Below are 19,495 nucleotides of genomic sequence, written 5' to 3'. Positions count from 1 at the left end.
AGATTCGTTAATAACATCGAATATAATATGATCAACATATATTTGTACAAGTAATATATCTCTACCTTTTCTCTTTTTGAGGAGGGTGGTGTCAATTTTGTCAATGTTGAAATCATTTTTTCAATAAGAAAAGTCTTTAATCTATATACCATGCTCTTGGTGCTTGTTTTTAAGCCATATAAAACCTTTTTTAGTTTTAAAAACATGATCAAAAAAAATAAAAGTTTTCTTAAACCTTGAGGTTGTTCAACATATACCTTTTCCATGATAAAACCATTGGAAAATGCGCTTTTGACATCCATTTGAAAAAAGTGTAAAAATTGAGTGCAAGGGTTTCTTCATAATCAATACCTTCTTCTTGATTATTATAACTTTTAACGACTAGTCTAGTTTTATTTCTCATTATTGTCCCATGTTCATCAACTTTGTTCCTAAAAACCCATTTTGTTCTATACTGGATGATTTTTAGGTTTAAGAACTAGTTCCCAAACATCATTTGTTTCATATTGGTTTAGCTCATATTGCATAGTTAAAATCCAATTAGCATCCTTCTCAGCTTCTAGAAAAGATTTAGGCTCTATATACAAAACAAATATACAATGCTCATTGATGTTCCTAAGAGATACCCTAGTCTTGGTTCCTTCAAATACATTATCAATAATTAAGTCAGGAGGATGAGAGCTTACATACCTTAACTTTTTTGGTGGTACAAAAGAGTTCCTTACAATTTCTTGTTGATAGCTTGTGCTTGGTTGATCCTTGTTCATTTCTTCATTGTTGTTCTCTATAGATATCTTAGCATTTAAGACTTGAATGTTGAATACTCTCATTTATGTCATCATCTAGAATCCCATCAATTTTGTCATTTTGAGTTTTCTCAAAGGAGACATGCATGGATTCTTTTATGACAAAGTATTTCTATTATTATAAACTCTCTATAAGCTTTGCTAGAAGAGGGAATATCCAAAAAAAAAACAAATACCAATATTGGATTTTGAATCAAACTTGTCCAAGTTATCCTTAGTGTTAAGAATAAAAATATTTTGAACAAAAAAAATTAAAAATATGAGATGTTGGGTTTTATTCCTCTTTAAAAACTCATAAGAAGACTTTTTCAACTCTAGTTTCAATAATACGATTTAAAAACATAGCAAGAAAGTGTTTATGACTTCTGCCCTAAACATCTAGGGGGTATTAAATTCATTTAACATTGGTCTTACCATTTCTTGAAAAGACCAATTTTTTCCTTTCCATAACCTCATTTAGTTAAGAGTTCTACGAGTTGAAAAGTTATGGTGATATCCTTTTTCTTCACAAAACATTTTTAAAAAAATCACTTATAAATTCACTATTATGATCACTTCTTATGTTTATGATTGAAAAAACCCTTTTTATTTTCAACTTTCTTTGAAAACTTTACAAATTCATAAATAGTTTCATCTTTTAATTTTAAAAACAAAACTCATGTATATCTTGTAAAGTCATCTACAATCACAGACACATATTTATAGCTGTTTATACCTATAGCTCTAATTGGTCCAAATAGATCTATGTGGAGCCATTCTAAAGGTCTTTTGATGGAAATGTGGTGCTTACTCTTAAAAGATGTTCTCACTTGTTTACCTATTTGGCAAGCATCACATAACTTTTTATTTTTGAATGCAATATGAGAGAGTCCCTTTAATAAGCTCATTTTTTTTACAAGTTTAGAAAAAAGAAAATCCATGCTTATATGACCTAATTTTATATGTCAAAGAAAATTATCATTAATGCTAGCAATAAGACAACTTTCTATCCTTATGCATGCATCAATTTTAATCTTATAAACATTTTCTTTTCTATTACCAACATATAAAACTTTATCATTTTCAAGGATTAAGTAACATGTATGGTTAAACATGATTTTATAGCCTTTATCACACAATTGACTAACATTCAGAAAATTATGTTTTAGGCCATTTGCAAGAAAACACATTTTCTATTAAATGAGAGAACTTACCTTCAATATTGCTAACTCCAATGATATTTCCTTTTGAGTTGTCTCCAAAAGTGATTTTTCCACCATTGATCTTTGTAATGCTTTAAAATAATAAATCATATGCGGTTATATTTTTTGAATAAGCACTATCCAAGAACCAGTCTCTATATTCCTTTAATTCCTACACACACAAAATCAAGATGAGGTTTTTGGTATTCATACCTTCTTGGGTCTTTTGTGGTTAGTGGTGGTTCATTTTGGAACCCAAGTCATATAAAATTTTTTGCCCTTTTTCACAAAACATGTATAAATCAAATGACCAATATTTTTACAATAATTGCATGTTTGATTTGGGTCAGGTGATTGTTTGACTTTTAAAAAATAGTTATTCAATATATTTTATTCTTCATAGGTTGATAGCCTAATCGTCTTATGTTGAAGACACATCTCTGACTAGTTAGAATGGTTTTTAAAAATCTTAGAACCTTGAGTAAATTTAGCTAGTATAGTCTTTAACCTATCAACCTTTTTCCTTTAAAGCTTTATTTTCCTTTTCAAGTTGGTTCAATTTTATCGCAATCTTCAACTACAATCTGTGCTTTCTTTTCTAATGTATTTTTTCTCAACAAGTAAACATGCATGGTTTTTTTTTTTATAAACTATACTTATAACCTAACTTTTTGTATTCATCATACAATGTCTCAAATACATTCTGCAATTTATTACAAGAGAGGTCAGATTCATCATCCGAAAAGTACCTCATTATCACTTTTAATTGCAATGAAACAATGTTTGCAACATGCTATTCTTCATCACTTGAACTATAATTTGAGGCGTCACTCAATGTTGCTTTCATTACTTGTTTGTGATTATGTTTCTTCTTCTTGTTTTGAAGGAGAGGACAATCAACTTTTATGTGTCCCATCTTATTGCACTTGTAACATCTAAATGTCTTTTTGTTAGATTCTTTTTTATTTCCATCCTTTTTGAGAATTCTTTATTTTCTTACTTCTTTCTAAGAAAGTTTTGGAATTATCTATGATTAGTGTGATGCCCCCCTCCACTTCTTTTTCATCATCATCATCATCATTATCACTATCAATATGGTCTATGGTTTTGAATGCCAAATTTTTCTTTGGCATCTCTTCTAGTTCTTGCTTTTCCATGATGATTTCATGAGTCATTAGTAAACCAATGAGCTTTTTCAATGAAAGTTTGGTGAGATTCTTAGCTTCTTGAATTTCCGTCACCTTTTCTTCCCAAGTCTTTGGTAAGGACCTAAGAATTTTGCTCACAATATCGATACTAGTATAAGTCCTACCAAGAGCATCCAAACTATTAGTGATAATTGTTATTCTTGTAAACATACTACTTATGGATTCTTTTGGAAACATTTTGAATAACTCATATTGATGTACAAGCATATTAATTTTGAATTCTTTAACTTGATTATTACCTTCATGAGTTAATTCTAAAGTATGCCATATATCTTTAGCTTTTTTACAAGATATTCTATTAAACTCACTTTTATTCAAGGCACAATACAAAGTGTTCATAACTTTATCATCCATAGAAAAAAAAAATTCTTCGTATCACCGTTGGTATACTCACTTCTAGGTGTAGGAATCATTATATCATTTTCAATCTTAGTAGGCTTGTAAGATCCATTTTCAATAGATTGATATAAATTATAATCAATAGATTAAAGAATATATAATTATCCTAGCTTTCCAATAGACATAGTCATTACAATTAAAGAAAGGTGTTTTAGAGGTTGATGATCCTTCATTTTGAAAATATTAAAACTAGTGATTGTCATTCTACATAAAGTTTATGCAAACTTATATAAATAAAAACTAGGCTTTAATACCAATTGTTTTTTAGGATTAAGGCAACAATAACATTTAAAGGGGATGAATTAGGTGTTCCACTAATAATAGCAAATATTGCAATTAAACTCATTTAAACACAATAAACATAACTAACCAACAATTTAATTAAAGTGCCTAAAGTAAAGAGTATAGGGATATAAATTACAAACTCGGTTTTTAACATGGTTTGACAAGCCTACATCCACACTTTAAACACAAAACCAGTCTTAATTATTATATTTATTTACTAGTCCAAACCAAAGATTACAATGTCATTGATGAATCCTCATCAAGCCCTTTTTTATCACTCAAAAGAAATACCCCTCTTCAAGATTTTTTCACCTTGGTGAGGAACCTCACCAATGACTATGAGTTTTTCACTTAAACTTTTTAAAGGATTGCAATTGTTTAAAATATAAAAACACTATCTCAAAGAGTAAATAATATAACTAAAGCTTCTATCTCTATATCTCACTCAATAGCACTTAGAATATATGAAGGTGTTTAAGTGTAGTGAGTATGAGAATTTATACTCTTGTGTAAAAATATGAAGGTTCTAATGAACAAATATGAGTATGATTTAGGATTAATGATTTGAATTAGTTTTTGCTATTTAAATAGCTTGTGTGTGTGTAATTGATTCTAGCAAAGAGTAGTCGTTTATAGACATTATTGTTCATTTGTCACCTTAAACAGTCGACTGGTTCAAATTGGTCAAGCTAATTAGTCGATCGGTTCTTGCAAATTTCTAGGTCTTTATCACATATGATCAAATGGTCGACCAACTAAATTGATATCACTAAATGGTCAACCGATTCATATAAAATTCTAGATTTATCAGTTTTGTCGCACGTCAAGATCTGCGCGGCGTCGCGACAACCAATCGATTGAATTTTAGGTTTTTTGTTTTTGTATAAAGGAGTCGCCACCTAATATTATGGTCACTAGGAACCCTAACTGGTCTTTCAGAAATTCTAAGGCAATGGACTGGTTGCGTAAAGGGAAGGTATTAGCACCTCTAGTACGCCCTACCTAAGGTAAGCTGCTTGGTGTTTGGTTTGCTTTATAATTGCTATGGTGTTGGTGTTTTCTAATCCCATCAGTCTTCCTAGGTTTGATTCAAATAAAATTGATTAGGATAGAAATCCAAGGAGATTCCATGTGCTTCGAAAGCTCATTTTTCCCTTAGTATTTCAAGAGTTTGCGACTCATAAATCACAAGGGACAAAAAAAAAATTAGAAATCTAGGGTGCTAAAAACCTATTTCTTAGTATTTTATACTCTCACGGCTTGTTAAACCGTGGAGTAAAATTTTTTTTTTTTTGAAATGTCCTCGATTATAATCAAGGCTTCTTTCAAGGATGTGTGCGGATTTATTACTCCCAATAATATTTTGGATATTCATCCTTTAAGGATTTCTTTATCCAAACATTAGCGGTGAATAATAGATGAATCCCCCCAAAAAAATAAGATTTTTATATTTTTTAGAATATTGGTCAATACCCTTTGAAGTTTTACAAACATGTAAAATCCAGAAAATGCAAGCAAATAATTTTTTTTGTTGTGTTTACGAAAATCCATGTGAAAACACATTTTTAAAACTTTCAATATTTTTTGTATATAAAAAAAAATGTTCAAAACATGTTAGGGTATTGCCGTATGCAACACACAAGAAAACTCTTTTTTTTTTTTTTATCGAAAAGACAAGCAACGCAATTAAACACAAAAGAAAAATTGCAATAAAAAAAGCTAAAAGCCGTCATATATATTCTAAGATTTATAATAAGCTTAAAGCAATAAAAAAATTCAAAGCCAACTTAATGCGCAGATAGCTAGAATAAAAAAAAAAACTGGGAGAAAATCACTAAAAAAAACAAAGACCGGCTGATTTCTTCTCCCACGGGTGTAAGGAAAACCCCTAAATGTAAAAGTTCCTAAACATGAAAGACAAAACCTTTTTACATGGGTAGCAACTGAACTCAAAAATCATGGAAAAAATAATAGGCAAGCGTTGGTTTTTTTCTAAACACAAACCAATTATTTCAAAAGGAAGAAAAGATTTACAGCCGAATGCTTAATATAAAAATAACAAAGGAGGAGAGATTGGGGCTTATACCTGCAGCTCCTGTTTGCAGAAAATGAAACCAGGGACCAAAATAAATCATAGCTCACGCGTGCTTCCTTGAATACCGTCGCCTGCCTCTCTTGCGTGTTCCTTCAAACTGCAGCTCCTCTCTTGTGTTTTTCCTTCAAAACTGCAGCTCCTGTTTGCAGAAAATAGAACCCAAGGCCGAAAGACACAGCTCACGCGTGCCTCCTTGGATGCTGGTAAATGATGGACGAAAATAGAGATGCTGAAGCAGACGAAACATTTAAGCTATGGGCTGTAGGTCTCAATGTTTTTTTTTCTGCAGAAGATGAAATGGAGAACCAAGCGCATGTTGTTGTCAAGATTCATCAGCAAATCTCCCTCTTCGTCTTGTCTTTTTGCTCTCCTCTTTCCTCACAATAACACCCGAATGCAATCAAGAAAATCCCTCTATTTACTGTGTTTTCTTTTTTACTATGCCTCTCTTATGTTTTTTCCTTTCTTTGCTGTGTGTTTTTTTTTTCTGCCTCTTACTCTCTGGTTTTCTCTTATTTTTCTGCTCTCTCCCCCTTTTTGTTAGGTCATTAGAGGGGCTTATATATAGTCTAAATATGTCTCCATTTAGGAAGGATTCAATGCATTAATCCTAGGACGAAAATCCCTACTGATTTGCAGTAAAAAAAAGAAGCAAAAGGAAGCTGCAAAATTTTGATTTTGTGCTGGTGCTTTACGTCTGATTTCTTTTCAATTTTAGAGAAGGGTGTGGTTGTTTTCTTTCCTTCCATAGGGCCAGCTGCTCCCTTTGAAATGAGGCAAAAAAAAACGTGGTTGCAGCTCCCAAAATCAGGCATGAAGATAAAGGAAAAACAAAAAGAATTTGCAGTGAAAAAAAAAAAAAGAAAATCAGCTGGAGGGTGCAGCTGCAAGGTCTCATTTTCCTTATTGGTGTGGAAAAAATCCTGTCATTTATGATGATCCATCCTCCCTCTCCAGCTTTCAATATCCTTCTTCAATTCAATCCCTCATTTTAAAACTTTTCGGTTCAATCCTTGGTCCCAAAAAAATCCTTTGAATCAGCCCCATGAACTTGGGCTATATCCTTCCCGCGACAGAATTTTCTGCCTTCACGTTAGATATTCAAATGGGAATATCTTGAGCTTCTGATATCGGAATCAAGTGATTCAAAAGCCAAAATTATTCTACGCGTCTAGGACTACAACTTTGATGAAGGAGTCGAAGTCAGATAAAATCTTTTTACATAATAGAATCTAGCAGTAATTTGGGTGGTCAAAAGGGATCTCCAGGTCTAACTCAAAAACTGACGAATACCGAGAATCCTGATATGACTGAGAGTATAAACTAAGAACAAAAATCACAAAAACTAGGCCAAAAATAGAGTTTTTGTAGTGCAGACTCAGGTCAATATCCTTCTCGCGGCAGAATTCTCTACCTTCACGTTAGATATTCAAACGAGAATACCTTAAGCTTCTCGTATCGAAATCAAGCGATCCAAAAGCCCAAATTCATCTATGCATCTAGGACTATAACTTTGATGAAGGAGTCGAAGTGAAATAAAATCATTTTATAGAACAGAATCTGGTAGAAATCTAGTTGGTCAAAAAGGTTCTTGATCTGACAATACTGAGCATCCAAATCTGACTAAGAATCTGCTCTAAGAACAATGATCCCTAGGACTTAATAAAGGTGTACGTCAATTTTTCAACATGTAATAAGTGACAGAATATACCTAAGATGATCATATATTGTACGAAACCGATCAAAATCAGAGCCTAAGTTGGAACAAAAAATTGCGACAACAGCAGAACCATTTTTTAGTGCAAATTCTGAAGGATTTATTCATCCTTAAAAACAAGATAATGAAGGAATGAATTTAGCATTCTGAAGACTCCTGATCAACCTAAGAAAACCTGATGATTTTGGTAGTAAAGGGGAAGGCTAAAAAGAGTAGAAAATAGCTCACACCAGGTTTTTTTTGGAAAAAAAATATATTTCTTATGTGCTTTTGTCAATCTTCTGGCGAACATGAGCTAAACTCCTACACTCTATTCAAAAGAGGTATACACCGTCTCTAGCACGTGGGGGTCCAAAAATGAGTAACAACAAGTTTTAATCTTAGTGAATTGTTATAATCGTTTTATCAATCTTTTTTAAATGTATGCAAAGTGAAATGTGTGCATTCATTTTAATGTGTGCTACAAAATAAGCTACAAATATTTACATTTAAAAACTAAGTCTTCACTTGCTTTGCATCTTGGACTTGTTGATTGACGTCTTTATTCAATACCTCATACTTGTTGATATGATTTTTATATATACTTGTTTAAACTTAATCTTATATGAGCATATTATTAGTCCATTTATATTTAATTATTATCATTATAATACATATAATATTAATATATGACTCAAAGGTTAACAAATAGCTCAATCATATTCATATGTATACAACTTTACTCTATAGTTTAAACATCTTATAAGGTCTTTGCACTTGCAATGATAGCTATAGAGGTTCTAATGGAGACGTGTGCATTCACTATTGTGATTGAATACAAAGTATTTTCAAATGGTCCATTGAGGTTAAGTAAAACTGGAGATATGGTGATTTGATGTCGTAGATGAGACAAATAGGCAGAGAGTGTTATATGAAAAGTGTTGTAGATGTCAATGCAGGATTGTGTTCTCTAATGAATTTGGTGACAACACACCCTACCCTAGCTATCTTTTGAAGCAAGTCTTGACATTGCATGACAACCTTCTTAAGTCAACCTTCTTAGTTCATGCAATATAATTCATTCTTCTTAGCCAAGGTATCATGTGACTTAATATGAAAAGCCCAAGTGAGTGGTAGCTAGTGGTGCCTATTAAGTCAAGGTGGTTGATAGTTGGTACCTATAAAAAGGTCTCATTTGATGGATGTGAGGACTCTCAGATGCTTAAGTCAAGAACTTTGTAGAGAAAGAAAGTGCAATAATATTTTAAAGAGATAAATTTTGAAAATATATATGTTGAAAGTGTTAAGAATGAAGAGATTGTGAACCTTAAGTTTGAAGGATTCATATTGTATTTATAACCCATGAGTTTTGTCATTTTGTGAAGAGAGGTTGAAGTGTAATTTCACTATTGTGATATTTTAAGTTGTATTTTACTTAAATTAATATGTATTGGATTAATATAAAATACCGAGAGATCCATGTGGAGTTTTAAAAAAAATTCTCAATAGAATGTTGGGCTCGGATAAGATGCTTGAACCTATTAGAAGTGAAAAATAAGTTCAGATGCACTGCTTGAACCCAAGTAAGTTGGGCTCAGAACCCATGTAAGTTGGGCTCGGGAGTGGTAGCCTGAGCCCACGGGGATATTAGGGTGCATGTCCAACACCTTAGTGCTGGGAAGCACACCTAACATCAACTGGGGCGTGTCAGGCCCAATACCAAGTGGGCAGCATGCCTAGTAAGGCCAGACATGTCATGCCCAGCATGCTGGGCGTATGCCAAAATAGTGGGCTTAGGTTTCCATGCCCGAGCTCGGGCGTACGCCTAGTATGGATTTAGACTTCCATGCCTAAGCCCATGCACCTTGGTAGTATTTGAGGGTTCGGGCATGGTATCCTAAGCCCATGAGGATTTTTTGGACTTTTTGAGGTTTTTTAGATCTTTTAGGAGTTTTTTAAACCTGTTAAATTTAGATTCATTAATCATGCATCGTTTTCTCTTGATTTTGAATTTTATGCCAATGTAAGGTTCTACAAGGTTGAGTTTCACTAAATTGTTCTATAATCTTGTTAACCTCATCTAGACAAAATTCAATATTTTTCAAGAGTTCATCACCTACTAGCTTATGATGTTCATTATAATTTTCATCTTGAAAACACCTCTATTTCATTTGATTACAAATGTTGTCCATTGGACTCTAAAAATTTAGGCAAGTTAGTAATTCATCCATCCATCAACTATATATAATAGCAAAATAAAATTATTCCATTTCCTCTAAAATAACACAATTGATAATTACAATCTAACCTGATTATTTCATCTTGAAATTTTCCTTTTTTTTCAATAAACAAAAAAAAATAAAGAGAGTTTTTTAAATAGATTCTCTTAAAGATAAAAATGAATGTCTCAATAAACCTATTATTAAATCATGCTAGCCCAATGAGTTTCTTTCAAACTATTTTAAAAAGTAATTCAATTAAATTTAGATAAAACTATTATTAAATCATGCTAGTCCAATTAGTTTCTTTCAAACTGTTTTAAAAAAATAATTTATTTAAATTTAGATAATTCGACAAGTCAAATTATTATCTAAATAACCCGATTTAAATGAGATTTTTTAAAAAATTATTCAAAACAACCTTTTTTGATTTTTTTTCCTTTCAAAAATAAAACTAGAGTAGCCTGCTTATTCCTGAATATACTGGCAAATCCACGTTGGGCATTTGTCAAACCTCTTATAACTATGACCAGCATAAATAGTAAAATGTTTTTACTAACAACCCGACTGAAGAGTGTTTCCATTTGTTTTTTTTTTCTTTATTATTTACTGGGCCCGACTTTTGGGCCAGCTATCACCTTCAGTTTTAATTTCACTTACCTTGGCTCACCTCATCCAAAAAGAAAAGGAAATATTTCAATATCACTTCCATCACCTCAAATTAATTTTTCCTGTTACTTGACAGTGAAGAATATCATCCAACCAACTTGCAATCTGGAACTATCACAACAATAAAAATTAATGCAAGCAAGACAGTGCCTTTCCGTCTTACTACAATATTCCAACTTCAATTTCGTAAATTGCTTACTTTTATGCTTCTAAAGGGTTTTCAGTTCTTGCGGAGTCCCAAGACAATGCCAAAAGATTTTTTTTTTATTTTTTTTCCCTGTGATAATTTTATGCTTCTAAAGGGTTTTCAGTTCTTACTTTTATGCTTCTAAAGGGTTTTAGTAAATTGCTTACTTTTATACTTTTATCTTTTTGGATAGTTTAAAAAGATAGGCTTGAAAATATATATGTTGAAAATGTTAAGAATGAAAAGATTGTGAACCTTAAATTTGAAGGATTCATGTTGTATTTATAACCCATAAGTTTTATCATTTTATGAAGAGGGGCTGAAGTATAATTTTACTTTTATGATATTTTGAGTTGTATTTTACTCAAATTAATATGTATTGGATCAATATAAAATACTGAAGGACCCACATGAAGTTCTAGAAAAAATTCTCAATAAAGTGTTGGGTTCAGATAAGGTACTTGAACATATTAGAGGTGAAAAATGAGTCCAAATACATTGCTTAAATCCAAGCAAATTAGGTTCATAAGTAGTAGCTTGAGCCCACGGGGATGTCAGGGTGCACACCCAGCACCTTGGTGCTGGGCAGCATGCCCAACATCAATTAGGTGTGTCAGGCCTAATACCAAGTGGGCAGCACACCTAGTAAGGTTAGACGTATCATGCCCAACATGCTGGACGTATGCCAAAATGGTGGGCTTAGGTTTCCATGCCCGAGCTCAGGCGTATGCCTAGTATGGGCTCGGCTTCCATGCCCGAGCCCATGCACCTTGGTAGTATTTTGGGTTTGGGCATGGTATCCTAAGTTCATGGGAATGTTTTTGAACCTTTTAAAGGTTTTTTTTTATGTTTTTTTAAGCCTGTTAAATTTAAATTCATTAATTATGCATTATTTTCTCTTGACTTGAAATTCCATGCCAATGTAGGATTCTACAAGGTAAAGTTTCGCTATACTGTTCTATAATCTTGTCAACCTCATCTAGACACAAATCAATATTTTTTGAGAGCTCATCATCTACTAGCTCATGATGTTCATTATAATTTTCATTTTGAAAACACCTTTATTTTGTTTGATTACAAATGTTGTCCATTGGACTCTAAAACTTCAGACAAGTTAATCATTCATCCATTCTTCAACTATACATGAAAGCAAAATAAAATCATTCCATTTCCTCTAAAGTAACACAATCAATGATTACAATCTAACCTGATTATTTCATTTACAAATTTTTGTTCTTTTTCTTCTTCTTTTTCTTTTTTTTCTTTTTTTCTAATAAACAAACAGAAAAAGTAAAGAGAGTTTTTAAATAGATTCTTTTAAAGATAAAAATGAAGGTCTCGATAAACCTATTATTAAATCATGTTAGTCCAACAAGTTTCTTTCAAACGTTTTAAAAAGTAATCTAATTAAATTTAAATAATTTGACAAGTTAAATTATTATCTAATTAATCTCAATTTAAATGAGATTTTTTAAAAAATTATTCAAAACCACACCATTTGAGTTTTTTCTTTTAAAAATAACACTAGAGTAACCTGCTTATTCATGAATATACTGGCAAATCCATGTTGGGCCTTCATTAAACCTCTTATAACTATGACCAGCATAAATAGTAAAATGTTTTTACTAACAACCCGACTGAAGAGTGTTTCCATTTGTTTTTTTTTATTATTATTATTTACTGGGCCCGGCTTATTGGGCCAGCTATCACCTTCAGTTTTAATTTCACTTGCCTTGGCCTACCCCATCCAAAAAGAAAAGGAAATATTTCAATATCACTTCCATTACCTCAAATTAATTTTTCCTGTTACTTGACAGTGAAGAATATCATCCAACCAACTTGCAATCTGGAACTATCACAACAAGAAAAATTAATGCAAGCAAGACAGTGCCTTTCCGTCTTACTACAATATTCCAACTTCAATTTCGTAAATTGCTTACTTTTATGCTTCTAAAGGGTTTTCAGTTCTTGTGGAGTCCCAAGACAATGCCAATAGATTTTTTTTTATTTTTTTTTTCCCTGTCATTCATCCAAAGCATATTCGCAGCTCATTAGATGAACGTCCAGCTTTGACCAATGCCCTTTTATGGACGGAAAGGAAGAAGCAAACTTGTTCCTGAACATTATGAATAAAGGAAAGAAACATAGACAATGATAAACAAAACTTGAGTGGCATGCCGTTTCATCTGAAATTGCAGTTGGCCTGTGTAAGCCTCACTGGTTGCGAAAGAGAGACCAAAACCTGAGACCTCTTGGAAGAGAGGGAAATGGATGTTAGTTGAGTTACAAGTTCATTAACATATGCCTGACGTGTTTGTCTGCGGTGTATGGGCAGATAGTTCCTGTGTTCGTGAACCTGAGATGCATTGCAGCAAGTATATATCAGAAAGTAGTACATTATCTGACCGTATAAACAGGTAAAAAAATATGTTTTTAGACTTCAGGACCATAGAAAACATGTATTTTACTTTGCATTTAATGAATAATGTTCCCAAATCGAATCCTAAAACATCTTGAGCAAAATAAAATGATTATAAGACACCAAGAACGATCAAAGGCTTTCATGACCAAAAGTAAATACTTACGTTAAATGCCAAGGCTATCCATGGCGGGAAAACTTTTGCACTTCCCATTCAACTTTCCTGACACTGTCCACAATAACTTGAATTTTTGAAGCCAGTTCTTCTGCTTCCTCCACAACATTGTTCATAAAACTGAGTAATTTTTCACGATAAGTAGCACATAATTGCTCCTGATGCTCTAACTCTTGAGTAAGCTCTTCAATTTTCTTATCCTTGTCACCCTACATGCTCAAAAAAGCAAACAAATTGCTATGGTAACTAAATCAAATCACAGTAAATATGTGAAGCTAGATTGCATAGATGTTTTGTGCCTGCTGATTCTGCATAACTCAAGGAGCCACCAGAAAAAAAGGTTCACTGGACTGTCCGTCCACCCATATTGCAAATATGGATGCCGATTGGAGACATGCCAGCAAATATCGGACTCACATAGAAAAAATGGTCAAAACTCTGCAAACTGTATATCCTGATGCAATTATTTAATTCAATTACGACACAGAGCATACAATAAATGCATACAGCTGTGGAAACGCCCAAGAAAGGTAATAGATGTAGTCCAATTAAGAGCCACATTCAACAACGTGACTGGTAATTAACGTGATGTAAGAACAGCAAACAAGAGGTTTAGATGTAGTTAATGGCAGGGCTAAGAGTAAAATGTGATATGATGACATAGTGTCATGCATATCCGAGCAAGGACCATAAGTAGAACACCCTGTCATGCTTGCTGAGATGATGCTAAGCCTAAGGCCACATACACCGGTTGAAAGTGTTGAAAAAAAAGCCACCCTTCTCTATTCAAGAACTATTGCAATCTTTGAAATAGCACTTGATTGATTCACAAAGAAACAGTCTTTTTACACATGCATGTAGTTGTCCGGTTTCTTTAAGCATTGAGAAAGCTAGATAAATGCAAATCAGGAAACGCCTATTTGACCAGGCTAATCATCATCATACATATAAGCCACATAAATGCCCTCCCACTTTAACATTTTGAGGAGGAGCTAAATTCATATGCGAGAGAAAAACAAAAGATGTCAGCACAGCGAAACCCATCTCAAGTTTATACTGCAGAATATATATACCACTAATAATGGCGATTGTAGTTTCAGAAAGGCAACATTGGTGGAAAACTTTAGGCTGCTTCACCCACCTAAGAGTTGGGGAAACAACTAAACCTGTTCTAAATACGTATAACAAAAGGTAATGACACCAAGTAATCATGCATTGGCATTTGGCACCGAGAGAGAGAGAGAAATACACAAAATATATTTCCCCAGAAAGATTTAAAAAACAAAACCTAGCCCGGCTGATGAAAATGATTGTTGAATAGATTCTAATTCTATGAACAAACAAAGAAGCAAGGGGTTGAGAGTAGAGATACTAACTGATGAACTGAATCCAGAGGTGGTGACAACTAAAGGATGATTATGATCCTTTTCAAATCTAGTAACGACCCATTTTCCAGACTTTTCCATTTTAACCAAGATTGTAGCTTTGCAACCATCTCGTGCACTGGGCCTAGGCTTCTTGTCCGGGCCAACATCAGTCCTGTGATTAGGAGAAAAACCCTGTTTGTTACATCCAAGACGACGAGCAAGAGTTCTTCCATCAATCCCCGAACGTCGACGTTGCATAACACGCACAACAAATCCTACCCGTCTGGCATACTCTGTGTAGAATCTCCTGGCAGCATCTTCAGATTCAAATTCCATACCAACATCCGGTTCTGCAATTCCATCTCCAACAGTTTCTTCTTCTTCGACACGACAAGTAGAAGTGTCAACGACACCCTTGTCCAAATCCACTGATACAGTCATTAAAACATACCATCATTAATTCTTTCCTGTTCCAATTACCTCAATTAAAAAAAAACCATGCTGTTCAAAAAATTAATGTAATCGAAACTGCGGAGTTGAGCAGAGGGAAAAGGAGAGAAGAACTTACTGAGAATCGAAAGAGAGGGTGGACGAGGAGTGGAGGCATCAAATAGAATATTTGATATATCCAATTAATGTTGAAAATAAGGTCAAACTAAGAGATCATGATAGTTAATAATGGTAGAATTAAAATAGGTTTATATTGATTTTAGGGTATATAAAATTAAAAAATATATAAACTGAACCGAATATTTATTTTAATTTTAATAATAATAAAAAAAAGCGTTACGAGGGATTCACACTTTTACTAATCTTATTTTAGAAGAAGAAAAGAAAAAAATATACGAGTAAATTAGTATTAGTTAATGAGTTTTATAAATACATATTCTTGTTATTATCTGCTTTTCCTTTCTTTCTTTTTTGTTTTTATGGGATAAAGTGCTCTTGTAAGTTTAATTTGAGTAAATTAATTTATTAATTTATCATGGAATGATCTCTTTTTAAATAAATCGAAATAAAAAAAAGTTAGTCTATTTTTTCTTATATATATATATATATAACATTTGATAGTTAATATCTAATTAAAAGATAAATATTAAATCCATATAAATCTTGAATTTTACATATTTCTCATATATAGTTAAATATATATAAGATAAAAATATAAATTCAACAATAGATTTATTTTAAAAATTCAATTTTGTAAGAAATAAATAAATATAAAATATAAAAAAACAATATATATTAATGTTTATAATTATATTCGACTTCTTCATTTCCGTTCTCAATTGAAAACATACCTCCCATGTTCACCTTCATGGAGAAGTACTCTTACCATTCCTAGACACAAAAAATCCTTCCATGACAGAAATAATTAATAGGCAGCCCAGATTCCACATGCATAAGTTACTCCTATCCATTAAGGCTCTGTTTATTTTTATATTTAAAAAGTATTTTAAAAAATTTTATTTTTTTTATTTTAATTTTAATTAATATTGTTTTAGTATTTTCAGATTATTTTAATATGTTGATATCAAAAATAATTTTTTTTAAAAAAATTATTTTAATGTATTTTCAAGTAAAAAACACTTCGAAAATAACCTCAACTGCGCTTTCAAACAGGTTCTAAAAACTAGATAGGTTACTTGTAAGTCAAATTTCATTGTGTAAATAAAGTTTTGTCTAGGTAGTTGGCCAAGAAATTATTGCATAAAAAGTATTTAACAAGAATTACTGCAAAAAAAAAAATGTATTTAGTGTGACAAAGCAATCTAAAAGAGCTCATAATTTATGCACTAAGATCTTAGACAGCTTCTAAGGAAAAGAGCAAAAGTTAGCATGAGATATCACAATTGCTAAGCCAAACAAAGCCTACAAATTATGATACAAAAAAAAAAAAAAAAAAAAAAAAAAGAGTGCATATGCAGCGGGTTGCCCATATTTCTTCGCAAAAGTGTAGATCCATCCAGCAATGCATAAGGGTTCAAAGTTAGTGATCCTGCAACAAAGAGCTGATAGCATTATCTGTAAACGTGAGAAAGAGATGTTCAAGTTGTTCCCTGTAAAGTGGTTGACTGTACCCTGTCTAAGAAGACGGCAGCAATTTCTTGTTAATGTCTTTGGAGGAAAAAGCATGTTTGTGTATAGAAAAATCATAGAGTGGCAATGGTATAAGCAATGTTCATAACTAATACAAAATCCCCTTTTTATTATTATTATTATTATTATTATTAATATAGATGTTTGGATAAATTTACGCATATTTTGACTACTTTTACGGATCCTAAAATTAATAATTATGTAAATTTTTAATGACTATAAAATTTATAGAATTCAAATGAATAAGTTTTTAAACAAAAATATAGAATATGAGTAATTTAGCTATAATTTTAATAATTAAAATCTTCTGAATTTTAAAAGGAAAAGTACAGGGCGTCATTAAAGATAAATTATAAAAAAAAATAGAGTATATGGTGTTGTTCTACATGTGTAGTATAGGCTCTTGCAAACAAAAATACAATCAAAGAAAATAGCCTGCTTCAAAATCATAGTAAGATAATTGATATCTGATAGCTTCAGAGAAAGACCTAGGCATATGACGACTGTCATGTGGCGCTAATGAAGAAATTCAACCTGTGCTGTAACCTAATTTTAGCTCCATTTTTATTTTTATTTTTTAAAAAGTTAAATTTGTGATTAAAAAATCAAGGATTAATTTTTGATCGAAAATGCAATTTGATAATGTATAAAAGAATTAGAGAATATAGTGTGTTTTTTCTAAAAAAAAAATTTAGATCAATCTTTTATTCATACTTTTTACAAAAATTTAATTTAATTTGAAGAAACGATATAGATTGTGTTTGTTTAAGATTTTGAAACTCTTTATTATAAATACATATCTCAAGTTTGCATCCGATTTGAGATAGAAAAAACACTAGTATCTAGAGGATGTTTAATATAGTGGTAAATGTTGTTTTGCAAAGTACTTATTGTTAGAAAATGCATTATAATAATATTTTTATTTTGTAAAATTTATTTTTAACATCAATACATTAAAACAATTTTATCTGCCTCCCATAATTCACCTTAAGCCCGAACCACACTTTTCATTCTTGTTTCTTCTCCATTTTTAATAGCCCAAACTCATTATAATCTTCCTTTCTTCGCCAGCTACCCTCATGGTGTCTTCATCCTCCCCTTCAATTCACATCCAACATCGCCATTGTGAACACCAACCTATTCTCCCTTAAATAGTGGAAGACTATTAACTGTGATCTCCACACTGAAACAAGCCACTGTAGCCACATAACTAGTAGTTGTAATCATCTCCACACCACCAGCTCGCAAATGACTGAAACTCTTCCTCACTTTCGTTCCCTCACAATCCACAACTATTCTCCCCATGACTAGCAGCCTCCTCAAAATCACCAACCACCAGATCGACCAGTGGGGTTTAACCATCAATCGACAAACCATGAGGAAGAAATAAGAAAATAAAAAAAGGGAAAAAATAAATTGATTATGTGTTTGTGGTTTTTTCTTTAGTAGTGCTGGTTATTGACTTATCAAATGTATTTTGGGGCCATGTGTGTTCGCTAAGAACAAATCCGTGATGGCGGTAAGGCCTAAAGCGGATAATATCTAGCAGCTTAGCTCAAGCTGTTATATTTGATATCAAAGCTGATCTCATTGACTATCCGAGTGTGCTAATTGGGTCATTAGGCTCCTTTAAAAGAGGTGGATTGTAATATCTCACATCAGAGGGTGAGGATTTGGTAGCTAACCTTATTAATAGTGTTGATTGCTGACTTGTTAGACGTGTTTTGAAGCTATGTGTGGTCATCAAGAACAAATATGTGAGGATGATAAGACCCAAAATGAACAATGTCTTACAGGTTAGGCCAGGTTGTTACATCACAACCCTTTTTTTTTTTCTCATTGTCACTACCTTCCCTTTCATCTTCTTCGCTAGTTGCCACCCATTATACCAGCAACAACCCATACATCCAAGTCACAACAAATCATCCTAACCACCATAGCTACAACAAACACAATAATTATCAGCCTCCTATCATTCACCTAAAACCTAAGCTGCACTTTCCATTATTGTTTCTTCTCCATTTTTAACAGGGCAAACTCATTGTAATCTTTCATTTTTCACCAGCCACCCCTAAGGCTTCTTGTTGGTTATTGGGTTAGGTGTGGTTCATCCATGATGAATGGGCTTAGTCCAAGTTATTAAAGGAGTTACTAAATGAAGTAACCGCCTCTTTTAATCATATATAAATAGACATAACCCATATGAAAAATAGTTTTTCATTTGTTGAATAATCATTCATTCATTCCTTTCTCTCATCTTGGAATCTCTACATGACTTTGACAAGATTTACAAAGATGGTCGTATTGTGAAATATCACTTTGGTTCTAGTAATTTATGTGGCATTGAAATAATTGATCCATGAATCTACATTGGTATTAGAGCCATGATTTTTAATATTTTTTTATGCCATATATTTGTTATCACATGAATGTTAGATGTAAATTTTGTCTTAAAAGAATACTTCCATTAAGAATTTTGAATTTACAAAATTTTATGAAGTAATTTAGTTATGATTTTATCTTTTTTATAATTAATTAGAAAAGAGTTTACGCATGCTAGTTGTATAATTCAATGCATCGTGTGAATTGAATGAAAAATGAAGATTGAAAACTGCCATTTCCATTTCCATTTCCAATTGACTACAATAGCAGTAGTCAATTAGAATTATCATTTGGCAGTTAAATAACT

At 32.1% G+C, this 19,495-nt stretch overlaps 1 protein-coding gene across 1 annotated transcript; it reads right to left on the bottom strand.

Annotated features, from left to right (window-relative positions):
• Positions 1 to 12,615: 12,615 nt before the first annotated feature.
• Positions 12,616 to 15,386, bottom strand: LOC118063415 (protein FAR1-RELATED SEQUENCE 5). The gene is made up of 4 exons (XM_035077435.2): positions 15,275 to 15,386; positions 14,716 to 15,134; positions 13,331 to 13,548; positions 12,616 to 13,101 (listed from the first exon to the last, which is right to left on the bottom strand). Coding segments are annotated over exons 1-3 (624 nt in total). The 5' UTR covers positions 15,276 to 15,386; the 3' UTR covers positions 12,616 to 13,101; positions 13,331 to 13,344.
• Between the last annotated feature and the right edge of the window lie 4,109 nt (positions 15,387 to 19,495).

Source organism: Populus alba, chromosome 14 (assembly GCF_005239225.2).
Source record: "Populus alba chromosome 14, ASM523922v2, whole genome shotgun sequence".
Classification (NCBI taxonomy): Eukaryota; Viridiplantae; Streptophyta; class Magnoliopsida; order Malpighiales; family Salicaceae; genus Populus; species Populus alba.
Note: the sequence above shows the minus strand (reverse complement) of the source record. Positions and strands in the feature narration are given on the sequence as shown.

What these genes read in the sequence shown, in the direction of transcription:
- LOC118063415 (XM_035077435.2), bottom strand. An exon ending in CCTCTGGATTCAGTTCATCA is followed by an intron (nt 13,549 to 14,715) that starts GTTAGTATCTCT and finishes TTGAGCATGTAG; the next exon opens with GGTGACAAGGATAAGAAAAT.